This window comes from Pan paniscus, chromosome 7, assembly GCF_029289425.2.
Source record: "Pan paniscus chromosome 7, NHGRI_mPanPan1-v2.0_pri, whole genome shotgun sequence".
In the NCBI taxonomy this organism is placed as follows: domain Eukaryota; kingdom Metazoa; phylum Chordata; class Mammalia; order Primates; family Hominidae; genus Pan; species Pan paniscus.
This window is the reverse complement of record NC_073256.2, coordinates 37,879,528-37,898,878: the sequence shown is the minus strand read 5'-3', so window position 1 is coordinate 37,898,878 and position 19,351 is coordinate 37,879,528. Positions and strand designations below refer to the sequence as shown.

At 45.2% G+C, this 19,351-nt stretch overlaps 1 protein-coding gene across 11 annotated transcripts in view; it reads left to right on the top strand.

The window, feature by feature from the left end:
- Positions 1-15,654, top strand: part of CSGALNACT1 (chondroitin sulfate N-acetylgalactosaminyltransferase 1) — a 353,492-nt gene extending 337,838 nt beyond the window's left edge. For all 11 annotated transcript variants that reach the window (XM_008977290.6, XM_055116343.2, XM_063607133.1 and 8 more), the window contains 3 exons: positions 1,042-1,136; positions 11,147-11,228; positions 13,746-15,654. In XM_008977290.6, the coding sequence (XP_008975538.2) occupies positions 1,042-1,136; positions 11,147-11,228; positions 13,746-14,035 (467 nt within the window). In that variant the 3' untranslated portion in view covers positions 14,036-15,654. The remainder of the gene's footprint in view (positions 1-1,041; positions 1,137-11,146; positions 11,229-13,745) is intronic.
- Positions 15,655-19,351: the final 3,697 nt, after the last annotated feature.

Below are 19,351 nucleotides of genomic sequence, written 5' to 3'. Positions count from 1 at the left end.
TTTCAGCCACCATAATTCTGGGACTCTTTTCCCAAGTTCATGTCCATAACCCCTCTTCCATCTGCAACTGGGAGGTCAGCTTTCATGAACATTCCCAGGAGAAGGCGAGGTGGGGAGGAGGTGGAGCTGGAAAACTGCCAACCCTAAAGAGAAAGGAGTACCTGTGGGCAGTTACCTAGGGTAGAAGAGCTTTTCGCACAAAGAACCCACAGTACTAAAATGACTTTCACAGACTCCACTCATAGGCAAGGCTGCTATTGAGCTGATGAACACTGGCACAGCCATGCCAGTTGCTAAAATACAGAAATTCTTCTGTGTAAATTGATAAAGAGCAACCACCCTGGACACTCTAAGTCTAGTCCAACTGCCCAAAGTCATCGTGACCCAAAGTCAACCATTTAAGACAACCCCATGAGCCAGCAAGTAAAGGGTTAATGTTTGGCGGGGCTCGGGCACCAGGACTCTCTTTCACACCCCCTCCCAAGGCGTGATGCCCAGTGCTTGGTCATGGACTGTCACTATTCCAAATATCATTCCTGTGCTGGGAGATCAGAAATATTTGCAGATATGACTGTCTGGTCTGCTTGGTGCTGCACTTCTAAGACCCATTTTAGAGTTGAGTGAAGGGAAAAGGGAAAGTGGGTGCAGGCCGGGCGCAGTGGCTCATGCCTGTAATCCCAGCACGTTGGGAGGCCGAGGCGGGTGGATCATTTGAGATCAGGAGTTTGAGACCAGCCTGACCAACGTGGTGAAACCCCATCTCTACTAAAATAAAAAAATTAGCCGGGTGTGGTGGTGGGTGCCTGTAATCTCAGCTACTCAAGAGGCTGAGGCAGTAGAGTCACTTGAACCCAGGAGGCAGAGATTGCAATGAGCCAAGATTGTGCCACTCTATTGCAGCCTGGGTGGCAGTGAGACTGCCTCTCAAAAAAAAAAAAGTGGGTGCAAATATCTGGGGTGTTTCAGAGAGCCAAATATCAAGGAACAAACCTACTACTTGGATCTGTCACTTTAAGTGAATGTTTGTTTTCTGGTTTGTAGGGAAGAAGGTATTTTATCCAGTTCTTTTCAGTCAGTACAATCCTGGCATAATATACGGCCACCATGATGCAGTCCCTCCCTTGGAACAGCAGCTGGTGAGTAATTACCCTGCAGATGCCTCTGTGTGGCTCTGTTTAGTGTCTGTCATTACCAGGGGCACCTGACCATGAGCAAAGGTGAGTGGAAATCTGTGCAATGATTCCCTTGGTAGTTTTACGTTCGGCAGATGTGCTGGCCTCTGCTCCCGGCGCCTCGTTGATTAAAAGTGCTTGCAATATTTAAAGTGGAAAATAAATGGAAGCAGTACTTTACAGAAAGGTAATTTCACACCTTCGTAGTTTCCATCAGTCGTTTTTGGAAACTAGTATTGTTGCATTATGGATGCAGTATAGTTTCTCTTGATTTTTGCAAAATCCTGCAAGGTAACAAAGGTGAGATTTATGTTCCCATTTGACAGAAATCAGAATGGGGTGGCTCACCCCAGAGAGGGCCAGAGCAATTCCCTGGACCTTGCAGGCAAATAAGGTCTTTGTGAATTTGAAGTGGAAACTCCCAGTGTGCTCCCAGTGCCCTTCCCATCATGCCACCCTTCCCTTCCCATCATGCCACTGTTCCCACACATCACAGTGTTTGGGTAGACGTTAGCATTAAAGGTGTCCCTGGTAAGGTGGCTCTCAAAGGAATATTGGAAGGACTTCTCTGCTAAGATCCTGGCTGCACAGGTGATGGATAGTGGATGCACACAGCCCCCAAGGGTCCTTGCAGGCTGAGATGTCTCTGTTGTCACAGGCAGTTAGTCCACTTTGCAGAGAAGCAATGCAAGCAGCAGGAGGAAAGGCAAGCCAGAAGAGGATCTCTGTGTCATCTGGGCATGGCCCCCATGGATGGAATTTCCCGGTATTGTTGGCAGCATTGGCAGAGAGGGAAAAGGCCCTTCTCCCACCTCAAGTTGGGCTGTGATTTTTTCCTGCGGGGAGATGAGCCAGGTTTGTCTGAAGCTGTGTTCTGGCCCAGGCTGTATCTCATGGTAGCCTTCCCATCTGAGGGACATCTGTTCTTCTTTGCTGTGGGTAGCTCTGCCTCTTGCTGAGGCAAATCCATGCTTCTTCCCATTGAGGACCCCTTAGGGTGGAGGAAGGACATCTGCTGTGGGAACCTGAAGACACGATAGCACCAGGCCTCTGATGCTTCCGTACAATGGGAAAGTAAACTGATTTCCATCCAAAACCCATGTTCTGGATGCGTTTGAGGATTGACTTTGTGTGTAAGCTTCTAGAAATAGCAAAACCTGTTGTTTCCAGCCCCATCCTGTGCCTTTCATCCTCTCTCCCCAAGTTAACCTCTGGCAGCTGATATTATGATATTTTCCAGAAAGTTTCAACTTTGGGGCCCTCAGGTTGGACAATGTCATGTCTTATATCCTAGCATGGCTTCATTTTAGGGTGCACCAGGTTTACTAATAATACAGTTCTCTTTTCCCCTAGTGGAATTGCAATACCACAGATATACTGTGTATCTGTTTTTGTAGTGCATCTATATCTGTGCTTTACACATAAAAACAGTAAGAGTTTTTCACGTCTTAAGAATCAGTTTTCAGCTGGGTTTGGTGGCTCATGTCTTTAATTCCAGCACTTTGGGAGGCCAAGATGGGCAGATCACTTGAGGCCAGGAGTTTGAGACCAGCCTGGCCAATGTGTCAAAACCCATCTCTACTAAAAAATAAAAAATTAGGCGTGCATAGTGGCACACACCTACAGTCCCAGCTACTAGGCAGGTTGAAAATCGCTTGAGCCTGGGAGGCAGAGGCTGTAGTGAGCTGAGATCGCACCACTGCACTCCATCCTGGGTGATGGAGTGAGACCCTGTCTCAAAAAAAAAAAAGTGAGTTTTCATCTATAGTCATGTGTTACTTAACAATAGAGAGATGTCATGTATCGTCAGGCAATTTCATCGTTGTGCAAACATCATACAGCGCACTTATGCAATCCTACATAACATAGCCAACTACACACGTAGGCTGTATGGTACAGGCTGTTGCTCCTAGGTTACAAACCTATACAGCATGTGACTGTCCTGAATACTACAGGCAATTGAAGCACGATGGTATTCAGTATCTAAACATAGAAATGGCACAGGAAAAATATGGTATAAAAGATTTTAAAAATGATTCCCATGAGTGGAGCTTGTAATACAGGACTAGAATTTGCTCTGGGTGAGTCAATGAGTGGATGGTGAGTGAATGTGAAGGCCTGTGACATTACTGTCCATTACTGTGGACTTTATAACCACTGTAGACTTAGGTGACACTAAACTAATTTTTTAAAAGTTTTCCTTGGCCAGGTGTGGTGGCTCACACCTGTAATCCCAGCACTTTGGGAGGCCAAAGCAGGTGAATCATGAGGTCAGGAGTTCGAGACCAGCCTGGCTAACATGATGAAACCCCATCTCTACTAAAAATACAAAAATTAGCTGGGCATGGTGGTATGCGCCTGTAATGCCAACTACTCCACAGGCTGAGGCAGGAGAATCACTTAAACCCGGGAGGCAGAGGTTGCAGTGAGCCAAGATCGTGCCACTGCACTCCAGCCTGGGCAACAGAGCAAGACTCTGTCTCAGAAAAAAAAAAAAAAAAAAAAAAAAAGGTTTTCATTTCTTTAATAATAAGTTAACCTTGCCTTCCTGGGTGATCAGCATCTTATATGCAGCCTGTTGTTGATGGAAATGTTGTTAGGCAGCACATGAGTTACACTTACAAGAAAATGTTTTTAAATCTTTTACATCAGATTTTTCCTGTACCTTTTCTATGTTCAGATACACAAATACCATTGTGTTACAATTGCTTATGCTTACAGTTGCGTCGTTAAGCAGCACATATCACCCTCATTGACAGAGAAACTTCTTGTTTCCTTTCCCAGAGTTCTAAGCTTCTAATTGGATTGAAAGGGAAACAGGATATAGGATTTATTTTCTTTCTGCCAATCAAAGTTAAAGTTCCTTTGGGTTTAAGTAATGTGTTGTTTTGCATTTGACATAGAATGTGATTAATATTTCCATTTCAAATTCATAAAGACCTTATTTGCTTGCAAGGAATTGTTTTCGTTTTACAATCCAAAGGATTTTTCTTTGTATTATTATTCCTGCAGGGTAGGAGTTGTGAAGGGAATCAGAGGCACAGTGCAGTTAGGCAAGTTTCTCACATCCTCAGAATTAGTGGTGAAAGCAAAAACCATTCAGATTCCCTGTGTCCATTGCCAGAGGCTGTGAATTATCCTGCAGCCTCTGACATTTACTTCCAAATGCAATTTTGACCTTTCCTAGACCACAGAAGTCTGATATTTTAGAGTTCAGTATTTATGACTATTTAGTTTGGTGAAACAGCAATTCTTCTCTTTGAGAAGAAGGACTCCCCCTTCCCAAAAGAAGAGTATGATTATGTTTTTTACTGGACAAACCAGTTCTTGAGAGCTCGCTGCCTACGGGGGACTGGCCTAGGTGCCAGAGGAGAAGTCAGAAGAAATGAAACACTTTCATTACTTGGTAGTAATTTGTGAGAGGGTTTCCTCACTTTCTTCTTTTTATAGAGGTGAACTGGCTTGTTTAGGATGGCACAGCTAGCTAGTGGCAGAGCTCAGGGCAAAATCAAGATTTCCTTCTATCAGTACAGAGGAAAGAGATTTGCTTAGGATCTAGATGAGAACTGACGTATGAAGGAAAAGTCTTGACAAAAATTCCAAAGGAGAACTTGAAACTATAGAAAGTAATAGAATGGAGATGGATTATTTAGGTGGGGAGAAGGTGTAAAATTAAAAGTAATGGTTGGAGATGGATCAATTAGTAATGACTTCCTACTGAGGGTACGTTTTGACTCAGTCTTGAAAGAGATGCTACCTATATATTAATTACTACATCCTTGATAGCCTTCTTGGAATACATCAGTATCAAAGGTGAAGGGAGAACAGAGATCCAGAATGCTGCTCTAATGAAAGTTAGTTTTGCAAACAAAAGACAATCTTTACTAGCAGCCTTTGAAATAGGATCACATTAGTCAATGTATGTTATTCCTTCTTGTGACTGTTGCCACTGTCATTTGATAGTGTTTTGCCTGCAGACAAAAGCAAGAAACCACATTTATGATTGTGTGTATGTGTGTGTGTGTGTGTGTGTGTTTTGACTACTGTTTTTTCCCTGTATGTATAGACCAGTAGTAATTCATATTAAGTGAAACTATGGGATTTTATACTAACATTTAAATTTTTTTAGTTTAAACCATGAGATAAAACTTGCTGGTTCTTTAATGTAGAAACAGTTCGCTGAGAAAGGAATGACTATAATTTAAACAAACATTAACTTTAGACGTTTCACATTCCTGGTTCAAGCTTTGCCAGTTCCTGTTTAGGTCACCGCAGGAGCCTCCTACCACTTCTATCTTAAGCCTCCTTCCCTCCCCTAGACTCCGGTTTTTTGTTCACCCTCTGCCAGAGATAGGTTTCTAAATCACAGATTCATTCAGTTTTTTAAGAAATCTTTGGGCACAGAGCCAGAGATGTGCTGGTAAATATTTAACAACCTGCTCTCTGAAGAGGGGGTGCGGGAGAAAGACCTGATTTATAGCATTTGCCAATTTCCGTGGTGTAAATACTCCCACCATGGCCTATTTCAGGCTACCAGCATGACGTCACTGAACACAAGGTTGGGAAGAGATTTGCCCAATCCTTGTGAGCTGGTGCAAGCTGGCTCTAGCACAGCACTGCAAGCCCTGAGCCCTTGTTGGGATTCATTGTCTTCCACAGACCAACTCTCAAATGGATGCAGAGAAAATGTCTGTAAACCCCAGAACCTGGCACTTGGTACCAGCTCCATAGTCACCCAAGCCAGCCTTGTTGCCAGATGAGCACACCTGCTCAGTCTCCCTGGCTGTCTCTGCTCCTCAAGGCCACCTCCTTATCATTTCTAATGCCCACAGCATCCGACATGCACATCTTAGTCTGCCATGTGGTCTTACCCGTCAGTTAAATCTGACGACTTTGTGATACTGTTCAGTGTGTGCGTAGCATGCTGGCTTCTGTCCTTGCCCTCTCTCTGGTCACACCCTTGACCTCTCTACCTCCCTTCAGAAAGTATTTTACTATTGCAGTTCAGTTGAAACCTTTTTGTAAATTGCCAAATGAGCATGGCACATCCTATGCATCCTTGCATTCTGTTTTTATTTATTCAGGAAACATACACCCGCTGAATACCAAAATTAATGTGAACAGAGGCCCTTTATAGAGCCTTTCCAGAAGCCAGTCCGGTGCCCACGTTATCTCACGTAATACTCAATAAGGGGAAGAGGTGCTATTATTCTCATTTCACAGATGAGGAATTGAGGGCCAGATGCCTGCAGCGGCTAAGTGGCAGGGGTGGGAACTCGAGTGCCACACCATGTGACCGCACCTGGGCTGAGGATGCTGGGCAACAGGGGATACATCCTTTGCCCTCAAAGCGCATCATGGGGGCAACGAGGGCATTTAGTTTTAGATGATAGGTTCCTGGAAATGGCAGAACCTGGATGACTTCTTGTCCAGCATGATTCCCTTGAAGACACAATGTCTTTTCTATGAAAACACCTAGAAAAGACTTACAGGAAATTGTGAATAAGTGCAAATACATCTGGGAGGAGATGGCCTTTGAGTGTGTTCTTAAATGAGTCTTCTAAAGCTGTGGATCTAGGATACCTTATTTCTCAAGACGTGGAACTGTCCCCGGAGTCTTAGAATTGTTCTGGGCTTGGCAACATTGGCTGGGTGATCTTAGGCAAGTCATTCTGTCTTCATACTAAGAAGCCACAAGAAGAGGGCATGCAGCCCTCCTGGCACCCTGTGCAGCATGATCACTGAGCCCTCAGGGCCCAGATAGTAAGGAATGGACAGCCCGGGCTGGGGGCCCCCAGCCTGGACACAGACGTCCTCATAGCTCAGGGAGTCTGCTCCTCCCAGGCCAGAAACCGCTATGTAATTGACATGACCCAATGCCAGATGAAAATGTGAGCCCCTGATCAAAAGGTATTACAAATTTCACGACAGTGACAGCAGGCCTTAGGGCCTTCCATGTATGGGGGCCCTGTGCAGCTACATGGGTCACTTTGTAAGCTGGCCCTGTTAACGGGCGTTGCTGTGAATGCAAGGTAGACCAGACACAGCCTCAGTGCTGAGGAGACTCTCTGATTGAAAGGAGGTGCTCTGCCTGAGTAGTTGCTATTTATTTTATTTTAGGGTCCAGATTGCTTCATGGGCAAGTGGCCAAGTCGGCACCATTAAACCAGACAGGCACTGACCGCGGCCCCAGCTCACATGCAGCTGCAGGGCGGCTGCCTTCCCACATCTTTGGGGAGACATGCTGATTTGTGCTTTGTGTTTTGGTCCTAATAGAAAATAATCATCCCTGTCACGTGAATCGTCCATAGAGCTGTGGCTCTGGAAACTTCCTGTGAGACAGCAGGGCTGACAACTGTCCTTCTGTGGTACATTCATGCCCTGCAGTGCTCTGCTGGGATCTCAGGTGGGGAGGAAGTGGGTGCTGCAGAGAGAGTTGAGAGGAGGCCAGCTATCAGAGGACATTTTAGAAAATGAGGATAGCAGGCTGGGTGCGGTGGCTCATGCCTGTAATCCCAGAACTTTAGGAGGCTGAGGCAGGTGGATCACCTGAGGTCAGGAGTTTGAGACCAGCCTGGCCAACATGGCAAAACCCCTTCTTTACTAAAAATATAAAAAATGTAGCCGGGCATGGTGGTGCGTGCCTGTAATCCCAGCTACTCGGGAGGCTGAGGCACGAGAATTGCTTGAACCCAGGAGGCGGAGGTTGCAGTGAGCCGAGGTCACGCCACTGCACTCCAGCCTGGGCAACACAGCAAGACTCTGTCAAAAAAAAAAAAAAAGGAGGATAGCGCTTGGAAACAGATCAGTGAAATCCAGAACAGGAGGAATAGATGTTTTTCTTTTAAAGTCTCCTCTTTACCTTAGGGTTCCTTCCTCCTCTGTTGTAGCAGACATCATTGGTGCATCACTTGTCAGTGCTTGAACAGAATGGTGGAGCTTCTCACACTTGCAGCAAAGTTTCTAAGAAGTCACACACTCCACCTTAGACCCCAGGGAGGTGAAAACATTTCAGGGCAAGACGGAGCCACAGGATTCTGAGAGGTTCTCACCACTGCATTTCCCAGGCCTTTGCTGGGCCACTTGCTGGTGAACATCTTGCAACGTGTCTGTTTCCACTGGCTTGGAACCATCTCTGCCCCAGGGACTGCACTTGGTTCATTCATTGAGGAAGTATTTACTGAGTACCTGCTGTGTGCTGGACAATGTTCTCGGTGCTGGAGATGTAGTCGTGAACAAGAACAAGCCCTGAGCTTACATTTACCAGGGCTGGTGACTGAAGACAGTCAGCAAACAGAGAAGCAGATGCATCAACGGGATCATTTCAGAAGCCAGAATTGTTACAGAGAAAATAAACCAGGGGTCCAGTGCAGCAAGTGGCATTAGGGTGGCAGGTGCATAACATGGGCCAGGAGGGTCAGGACGACCACTCTGAATAGTGGCATTGGAGCACAGCTTAGTGGTGTGTGGGGAAAGGGTGACCCAGGCAGGAAGGACTGCAAGTATCTGGTCTTGGAGACCTGTGAGCATGGAGAATCCAAGAGGGAGAAAATGGGCCTTATATAGGGCAGAAGGATAAGAAGAAATGAGATGGCTGACGATTAGGGAACCCTTGCAGGGCTTCACGTGGGAACGTGATATAATCGGATGTGTGCTTGAGGGCACACACTCCCGCCAGACTGCTATTGAGCGTGTCCTTCCAGTTAGCAACCCAGCACAGCTGTGGGTGGTGGAACCTCGACTGAGGGAACTCCGTCTTGCCCTGAAATTACATGCTGTGGGCATGACCAGATGAGTTTCCACAAAGGGCTAAATTTCAACAAGCTCTTCAGATAGTGGCTTTTTGTGGCTTGCCAACTTCCAAACTGACTTTAATAAATGTTTACACAACTCACTCCCCAGCTCATAAGCCAGACTGCCTCCATCACGCTGTTCCCATGTGAGGGTCCCTCTTCACCTTGTTCAACCTCGAAAGGCCCTACATCAATGCAGCCCAGAGTCTCTGGATACCTCCCTCTTGTCTTCCTTCCCAAGGCTTGGCCAATTGTTTTTCCTGTTTGGAGTATTCCTTTTTAAATTCCATGTGAACCTCAGCGAAATACTTGAAGATTGGATACTGGCACTTCTCTTTGACTCCATTTTTACCCATAAGCTTAGGGAACTTGTCTAGGTTGCCAGCAGAAGGAATATTAGTCTATTCGCTGCAATGGAAACCGTGTACCTGGTAAGGCGGGGATGGAACAAAGTCCATATTTTAAAAAATGACTCCGTGGAGACTTTTCCAGACTTTGCCGCCTTGCAAAATCTTTCCAGTTGATACTAATGAAATTGACTTGTCATTTGGGAGATACTGTATAACGGTCCCGTACTCTGAAGTAGAACTTGAGAATACTTGCTGGGGACAACTTTAACCAACAGAAACTCTCTTGGTCCTACTTTCCTTGGGCAGTCCTGATGCTTGCAGGAGAGGGTGGCAGCAGGTCCCCATTCCCTGTGGAATGTAAGTGACATGGTGGAAGTGACATCTACCTGTAGATTGTAGTGAAAGTAAGACAGTTTCATACGTTACAGAGTTAAAGAACGTTTAAGATTCATCAGCCCTTCTGCAAGCCATTTATCAAATATAATTAGCCTGTGGTGAAACTTCAGGAAGGGGGAAGATGTGATAAACACTTGGATGTGAAAGCTGAAAGACACCTAAGGGATGAGTGAATTTAACCCCCTTGTTTTATGAGGAAAAAAAAAAATAGATGCATGAAGAAGTGAAGGAGCCTGCCTGAAGTGAAAACGCCAGCCAGTGGTCTCATTGGGCCAAGACTCTGATGCTTCTCCCCTCTCATGTACCGTTTCTAATTAGCGATGAACAGAACCAGATGTCCCCAACAAAATCTATACAAATCCAAGTGGGGAAAGAGGAACCTGCTGCTGCCCTCTCTACCTTTCCCCAGAGGACAGGATGTGGGGGTGTCCTTTCACCTAAGCACCTATGTTAACTGCAAGAATGAATTATGAAAAATAACTAAGATCTCAAAACTTTTCCCAGAGTTCTCTCAGCTGAATACGTGTGTTTGTGTATATGTGTTTGTGTGTGTTTCTCTCTCTCTCTCTCTCTCTCTCTCTCTCTATATATATATATATATATATATATATGTACATATGCAGTTTTGAAAAGCCTTGCTGTTTCAGCAAATATATTGGAAATTTACTTGCAGAGTAAGAGACTGGGCAGTGCCTGGATGGCCTCTCCGCAGCCCTGCAGGCTGGCACCACGATAGATGCTTTTGGGAGCAGTTTGGTTTTAAAATAGGGTGAAGATGAATGGACAGAGTCTTTCTTCAGAAGCTGGACTTCTAGTGCCCTTTTCCTCAGCAAGCGAGAGTTAACAGAGTTGGAGAGCTGGTAACATACTGAAGTCTCTCAGATATTTCTTTTTATTCCCCAAGGGAGTTCTGTGAGTGGACCGTGCCAGGGCAGCTGAATTCTGAGTTGTTCTCTATCCCTCTTCTCAACTTCCTGAGCCCTTTGCTGGCTCACTGCCCAGGCTTGTGTGAGGGGCCCAAGCGTCCGATTCTCGCTGGCACTGGTGTGGGGCCAGGCACGTAGGTGGCTTTTCCACGGTACTGCTCAAAGACTGGCTCTCCCGGTTTTTGTTTTTGATTGTGTGTGTGTGTGTGTGTGTGTGTGTGTGTGTGTGTGTGTGTGTGTGTGTGTGTGTGTGTTTTCATACCTATGCCCTAGAAACATTCCAGCCAGAGGTGCCAAAAATCACAAGACCTTGTTTTGGGACTGGTGTGTGTACTGTATTCCTGACTGTCTGCAAGGACTCAAATCCATCTGCGTTTCCTGCACCAGTGGAGGCTGTTTATCAGTGATGGGATGGGCTCCACACTCCACGGTGGCTCACAGGAGTTTGTGAACACTCTATTTTTGTCCACCCTAAACTTTCCCCTCAAATGACAGTGCTTTTCTTGCAGGTCATAAAGAAGGAAACTGGATTTTGGAGAGACTTTGGATTTGGGATGACGTGTCAGTATCGGTCAGACTTCATCAATATAGGTAGGACAAATCTGCATCTCTACTGCCACCCAGAGGCCACGGGCCCATGCAGGCCTTGAAGGAATCAAGTCGGGTTTCCAAGGAGTCTGGGAGGGAAGGTGGTACCATTGCCTTCAAAAAAAAAAAGCTATTCCAGACTAGGTGCGGTGGCTCACACCTGTAATCCCAGTGCTTTGGGAGGTTAGAGGAGGGGGGGATCACTTGAGGCCAGGAGTTCAAGACCAACTTGGACAACATAGCGATTCTCCTAAAGAGAATCACTCCAAAAAAAATCAAATGCTGTTCCTGATGTCATAGACTCAGGGCTGGACCAAGAGGGGGCCTAGTAGTAGGTGGCATTTTAGCCCCTATGATCTCCACTAGCATCTCTCAGTCACTCCAAATAAGACACACAATCCGAGATTAAAGGCTGCTTATTGCATCCAGGCAGCTTTGCAGCAAGTCTTCCAGTGCCTCCTCCCAGCAGGGTCCTGGCTGCTTTGCCCTCTCCTGTAGAACATCCTAAGCCTCCCAGTAAGGGTATGAGGGAAATAGGGGCACTGGGAGGAAGCACATACTCAAAAAGACCCACATGTCTCTCTGCTAACCTTCAAAATTCCAAATGTCACTTTAAGCTCTGACTAAATGTGCAGTTGCTGCCAATACACACACACACACACACACACAATTCATATACACAAATGTCCACATGCACACACAGTTCATATACACAAATGCCCACATGCACACACAATTCATATAGACAAATGTCCACATGCACACACAATTCATATACACAAATGTTCACATGTGCACACAATTCATATACACAAATGTCCACATGCACACACAATTCATATACACAAATGTCCACATGCACACACATTTCATACACAAATATGCACATGCGCACACCTGTGGTTTTCTAGAGCACAGAGAGAAAAGGCCCTTGGGATTCAGGTGAGGAGACCAAGCATGTCAAAGGGAAAGAGACCCTCCCAGGCCTCACAGCAGGTAAGAGGCAGAGTCAGGATGAGAATAGAGGCCTCCTGTCCCTCTTGGAAATGCCACCCCACCTTCCCATAGCAATACTGACTCTTGGATCTTGAAAGAGATAGAGTTGCAGATTATGCACGACCTGGGTATGAATGAACAGTCCCGAAACGTTGATCTCAGGTGCAGGGGCTCAGCTGGGATGGAGTCAGGGGGACCCTGCCCTCAGGGTGTCATGGAGCGTCCCATCCCCAGGCTCCCCATGAGCTGCTGGTCTCACTGGCTTCTAGGCACCTCCCCCTCAGGTCCAAGACCTAAAGCTACTCACTTTAAAATCAGGAACGAGGGATAGCCCCACGATTGTTTTGTTCAGAGAGGACATGAAGTACAAGGACTACAGAACCCCCAAGGAAATCACCAGGTTAAAGATTAAAAAAAAAAAATGTTGAAGTCAAGTCCTGTTGGAAGGAGCAGAGCACCCAGGATGCGGGTCTCTGAGTGGTGGGTGCCCTGCAGACACTCAACAACTAACAGCAGGTGTTCTTGGACATCTCTGAGAGAAATATTCCTACATGGTTATGTGCAAATCAGCTTCCCAAAAAGGACATTTAAAAATTTTCTAGGCCAAGCGTGGTGGCTCATGCCTGTATTCCCAGCACTCTGGGAGGCCAAGGTGGGCAGATCACTTGAGGCCAGGAGTTCAAGACCAGCCTGGTCAAAACGGTGAAACCCCGTCTCTACTAAAAACACAAAAGTTATCCAGGCATGGTGACATGTGCCTGTTGTCCTAGCTACTTGGGAGGCTGAGGCATGAGAATCACTTGAACTCAGTAGGTGGAGATTGCAGTGAGCCGAGAGGCACTGCAAGCCCCTCGTTTCTTCTCTGTTTGCAGTGGCAGGAGAAGGCCGCCTCCTCACAGAAGCACAAGAATTTGCATTCAGAGATTTCAAGCTGAAAAGTGGGGATGGTGTAGAAGCTCTTTTTTTTTTAATGAAACCTCTATTTTTAATTATTATGCGCATGTTTATGGGGTTCATGTGATGTTTTGATATAGGCATACAATGTGTAATCATCACATCAGGGTCATGGGAGGTATCCATCATTTCAAATATTTATCATATTTATCAGTCTTCTAGCTATTTTTAAATATACAATAAGTTGTTAACAATAGCTAATTCATAATCACAATAAGTCTGTCAGTAATAATGCTACCGAATACTAGATCTTATTTTTGTACCCATTAACCACGAGGCTGGGGCTGTTCATTAGCATTGCTGATAACTCTTGAATGCAGGCACATGCTTGGAAGTTTCTTGGAGGTCCTGTCATCTGAAGAAGTCGGTGCTGTCTGCCATAAAAGTCGTCTTTGTTGGGGAATTCTCGGGGCTTCTGACCCAGGTGGACACTCTCATACCTTGGAGGGGTGGTGGTGAAGCACGCATCCCCCCCAGTCATGTCTTAATGAAAAGTTTGTGCTTGTTGCAACTCAGGGAAGCAAAACAGATCAGTGCAGTGTGATTCAACGGTGTGTTCTGTCCCGACAGGTGGGTTTGATCTGGACATCAAAGGCTGGGGCGGAGAGGATGTGCACCTTTATCGCAAGTATCTCCACAGCAACCTCATAGTGGTGCGGACGCCCGTGCGAGGACTCTTCCACCTCTGGCATGAGAAGCGCTGCATGGACGAGCTGACCCCCGAGCAGTACAAGATGTGCATGCAGTCCAAGGCCATGAACGAGGCATCCCACGGCCAGCTGGGCATGCTGGTGTTCAGGCACGAGATAGAGGCTCACCTTCGCAAACAGAAACAGAAGACAAGTAGCAAAAAAACATGAACTCCCAGAGACGGATTGTGGGAGACACTTTTTCTTTCCTTTTGCAATTACTGAAAGTGGCTGCAACAGAGAAAAGACTTCCATAAAGGACGACAAAAGAATTGGACTGATGGGTCAGAGACGAGAGAGCCTCCGATTTCTCTCTGTTGGGCTTTTTACAACAGAAATCAAAATCTCCGCTTTGCCTGCAAAAGTAACCCAGTTGCACCCTGTGAAGTGTCTGACAAAGGCAGAATGCTTGTGAGATTATAAGCCTAATGGTGTGGAGGTTTTGATGGTGTTTACAACAAACTGAGACCTGTTGTTTTGTGTGCTCATTGAAATATTCATGATTTAAGAGCAGTTTTGTAAAAAATTCATTAGCATGAAAGGCAAGCATATTTCTCCTCATATGAATGAGCCTATCAGCAGGGCTCTAGTTTCTAGGAATGCTAAAATATCAGAAGGTAGGAGAGGAGATAGGCTTTATTATGATACTAGTGAGTACATTAAGTAAAATCAAATGGACCAGAAAAGAAAAGAAACCGTAAATATCGTGTCATTTTTTTCCCCAAGATTAACCAAAAATAATCTGCTTATCTTTTTGGTTGTCCTTTTAACTGTCTCCGTTTTTTTCTTTTATTTAAAAATGCACTTTTTTTCCCTTGTGAGTTATAGTCTGCTTATTTAATTACCACTTTGCAAGCCTTACAAGAGAACACAAGTTGGCCTACATTTTTATATTTTTTAAGAAGATACTTTGAGATGCATTATGAGAACTTTCAGTTCAAAGCATCAAACTGATGCCATATCCAAGGACATGCCAAGTGCTGATTCTGTCAGGCACTGAATGTCAGGCATTGAGACATAGGGAAGGAATGGTTTGTACTAATACAGATGTACAGACACTTTATCTGAAGAGTATTTTCGAAGAGGAGCAACTGAACACCGGAGGAAAAGAAAATGACACTTTCTCCTTTACAGAAAAGGAAACTCATTCAGACTGGTGATATCGCAATGTAGCTAAAAGGCAGAAACCACATTTTCTCCTCAGAAGTAGGGACCACTTTCTTACCTGTTTAAATAAACCAAAGTATACCGTGTGAACCAAACAATCTCTTTGCAAAGCAGGGTGCTCCTCCTGGCTTCTGGCTTCCATAAGAAAAAATGGAGAAAAAAATATATATATATTTTGTGAAAGATCAATCCATCTGCCAGAATCTAGTGGGATGGAAGTTTTTGCTACATGTTATCCACCCCAGGCCAGGTGGAAGTAACTGAATTATTTTTTAAATTAAGCAGTTCTACTCGATCACCAAGATGCTTCTGAAAATTGCATTTTATTACCACTTCAAACTATTTTTTAAAAATAAATACAGTTAACACAGAGTGGTTTCTTCATTCGTGTGAAAATTATTAGCCAGCACCAGATGCATGAGCTAATTATCTCTTTGAGTCCTTGCTTCTGTTTGCCCACAGTAAACTCATTGTTTAAAAGCTTCAAGAACATTCAAGCTGTTGGTGTGTTAAGAAATGCATTGTATTGATTTGTACTGGTAGTTTATGAAATTTAATTAAAACACAGGCCATGAATGGAAGGTGGTATTGCACAGCTAATAAAATATGATTTGTGGATATGACTGCTTTGTGGAGTAAGAATGTCATTTTGTTTAGTTTTTGGAAATAGTATATTGTGCATGGACCATGGTTTCTCAGCCTTGGCACTACTGACACGTTAGACTAGATAACTCTTTGCTGTGGAGGGCTGTCTTCTATACTGTGGGATGTTTAACCACATCCCGAGCCTATACCCACTAGAGGCCAGGAGCATCTCCCACCCAGTTTTGACAACCAGATTGTCTCCAGTCATGCTCAAATGTCCTCTGAGGGGAAATCACCCCTGGTTAAGAACCACTGGGCTAGAGGGAGAAGAGAACCATAATGAAAAACCTGAATTATTAATACATTAACTTGTCTGTTTTCATTAGAGGAAATTGAGAAATGATTTCCAAGGCCCCTTTCAACTCTGTGCTTAATATTGTCATGTGTGGCTGGGCACTGTGGTTAATGCCTGTAATCCCAGCACCTTGGGAGGCCAAAGTGGGAGGATCACTTGAGCCAGGGAGTTTGAGACCAGCCTGGGCAACATAGTGAGACCCTGTCTCTACAACAAAATAAAAAATTAGGTGTGGTGGTACACACCTGTAGTCCCATATACTCAGGAGGCTGAGGTGGGAGGATCACTTGAGTCCAGGAGGTCAAGGCTGCGGTGAGCCCTGATTGCACCACTGCACTCCAGCCTGGGTAACAGAGTGAGACCTGGTCTCAAATATATATATTTTTTTCTGTGCTCTGATGATACTAGTAACTTCAGGGCATGTGTTTGGCCTGTCTCTGCCATGGTTCTGATGGATTTGTGGTGAGCGCCCTGCATGCTCTTGTCCATATCCTCCCAGCGTAAGAAGGATGCGTGTCTAACAAGGCTGGCAGTGGCAATCCAATATTCTGACTGTGGAACTGGACAGGTCTAAGAGTCTCACAGGTGGTCCCATCCGGGCTGCACTCTGTGGGCTCATCAGCCATTTTTGTACTTGTTTAAATTTCATATCACAGATGCCCAAGACAGTGGTGAAGAATTTTTTTCCTTTCCAACTTTTTAGGAGGTTCCTGTGCAGATTTGTCACATGGGTAAAATGCGTGTTGCGGGGGTCTGGTGTGCGGATTCTTCGGTCACCCAGGTAATAAGTGCAGCACGTATTTTTCAGTCCTCACCCTCCTCCCACAGTCCACCCTCAAGTAGGCCCCGGTGTCTTCTGTTCCCTTCTTTGTGTTCATGGGTTCTTAGCATTTAGCTCCCACTTGTAAGTGAGAACATGCAGTGTTTGGTTTTCTGTTCTTGTGTTGATTCGTTTAGGAGAATAGTCTCCTGTTCCATCCATGTTGCTGCAAAAGACATTTTTTTTTCTTTTTTATGGCTCTGTAGTTAAGAATTGGGTTTTTTAAAGTTGTGGAGAGTAGCTGATGAGGAGATGGGACAGCATAATATTCAACTACGGTATTTCTTTTTCAAAGCTTATTCAGGTAAAACAGTTTTATCAAAGGGTAGAGGCCCTCTTTAGCAACATGCTAGTGGAGAATACCCCCCTTTGCCTGCCCAAGACATACAGAAAAGAAGGATTGTAGAAGGTCCCACGAAAACATTAGAATTAGGAGGCTGGAATTTAAACTTAGCAAAGGAAAGCAGTATCGGAACAGTGGTTTCAAGAACCCAGTCACGTCGCACATTCTCAAGGATGCTGCTGAGAAAACAGTGAGTCTTGGGCTTGCCTAAGGCCCCTTCCAACTCTGCATGCTCTCTCTGTTCGTATCCCTAAATTGTCCAGTGACCAGCACAGGTTATCTTACTGAGCTGGGCTTTCTAATACACTGGAGGTCTCCTCCAGGCAGTGGTGTACTGGTACAGCCTTGTGGGAGCCAGTTTTGAGCATTTCTTCCCAGTCCTCACTCCGTGTTGACAGGCTGGTAGCCTGAAATCCATCACGGTGGAAGTATTTACACCATGGAAACTGGCAATTGGCAAATGCTGCCAATCAGCCATCCTTACCACCTCTGGGCCCCTAGGCCTGGCCCATTGTTAAATTATATCCACACATCATTGCCTCTAAGTGACATACCTGGGCTACCTGGGCTGTTTTCTCTGCAGTGATCTACTTCCTAGCCCCTCTTTGTATTTGTAAATGTGGTTGCCTGCCCCTGTCCACATCATTGATGAAGATCAGGCCTAGGAAAATAGCTAACCGGAATCTAATTTTAGTAATGTTTTTGTTTCAGGAAAAATCGTCTTATCTAATTTTACATAATAGGGGTTCAGCGCAGTAGAGTAGTTGATATCATGGTTTTTCCAGCCAGACAACCTGGGTTCAGATTCCAGTTATTTTATTTGCAATTTACAGGATCTTAAAGGAGTTGCTAGATGTCTTCATACCTTGATGTCCTCATTCAGGGTGATGGATTCTGTCCTTGTACATCATGCAGTTGTTTTAAAGATTAAATGAGTTCATATGTATGAAGCACTTAGGAAACATCAGGCACACGGTAGATGTTGTTAGTATTCAGCACGCAATTCCTCATGTACAACTGTGTATCTGGCAGTGTCTGTTAAGCTTCTCGGTATGCCCAGTGCTGCTTGGATATAATCAGATGGCTATTATAGACAATACAGTAAAGATGATGAAGCCGTCATGTACACTGTTGTTCATTTTGTCATTCTCAAAACTTAATCTATCTGAAGGAGAAGGGTTACTAGGAGTGTGAAATTTAATGGGTAATTTCTACCTTACATTCCACGTTCAGTAATATGGAGTTGATACCCTCCTAGGGAGCTGGGAGACTTTACAGGTTTTTTAAGTCAGGAGCATAGCTAGGAACCTTATGTTCATTACTTCAAACTTCTAAGCTAGATAATATCATTACTTGGATTTTCCAGGTGCAGAGAATGAGGATCAGAAATGTTGAAGAGTTTGCCCAGAGATCCAGCCAGCAAATAGCCAGCTTCAGGGCTGATAGGACCGTCATTGTCCCTGACCATGACCCGTCACATGGCCAGCTCCAGATGGATTGGAAGGTCTGCGGGAACTAGCTTTGGCCTAGGGTAAGTCGCCAGCCTGTTGTTTTTGATTCTCATTTCTCACCATTTCTCTGCTCTCTAGTCCCACCTGAGAAATCACGTAACAAGGAAAGAAAGCTTGCTAACACAGGGATGGAGGAACAGCTAAGGCATCTGACCACGCCCCTCCAGCCACTGTGCAATGACCAGCAGTGTTAGGACTCCATATGGGATCAAAGCCCTGGAATCTGGCTCTCATGCAGGATTCCAACATGTTACATTGAAAGAGTGATGGCCGGGCGCGGTGGCTCATGCCTGTAATCCCAACACTTTGGGAGGCCGAGGCGGGTGGATCATGAGGTCAGGAGTTCAAGACCAGCCTGGCCAAGATGGTGAAACCCCGTCTCTACTGAAAATACAAAAGAGTTAGCCGGGCTTGGTGGTGGGTGCCTGTAATCCCAGCTACTTGGGAGGCTGAGGCAGAGAATTGCTTGAACCCGGGAGGCAAAGGTTGCTGTGAGCTGAGATCGTGCCACTGCACTCCAGCCTGGGTGACAGAGTGAGACTCCATCTCAAAAAAAAAAAAAAAAGAAAAAGAAAAAATGATTTGAGTAGGAGGGGACAGCAGGTGGGAATACTTGCTTTTTTAAAAAAAGACTTGATAACTGTGAGAATTGCTGATAAGAGACAATGACCTTGGGCAGTTTCTTAGCAGGGCAGGGGTGTTTTAC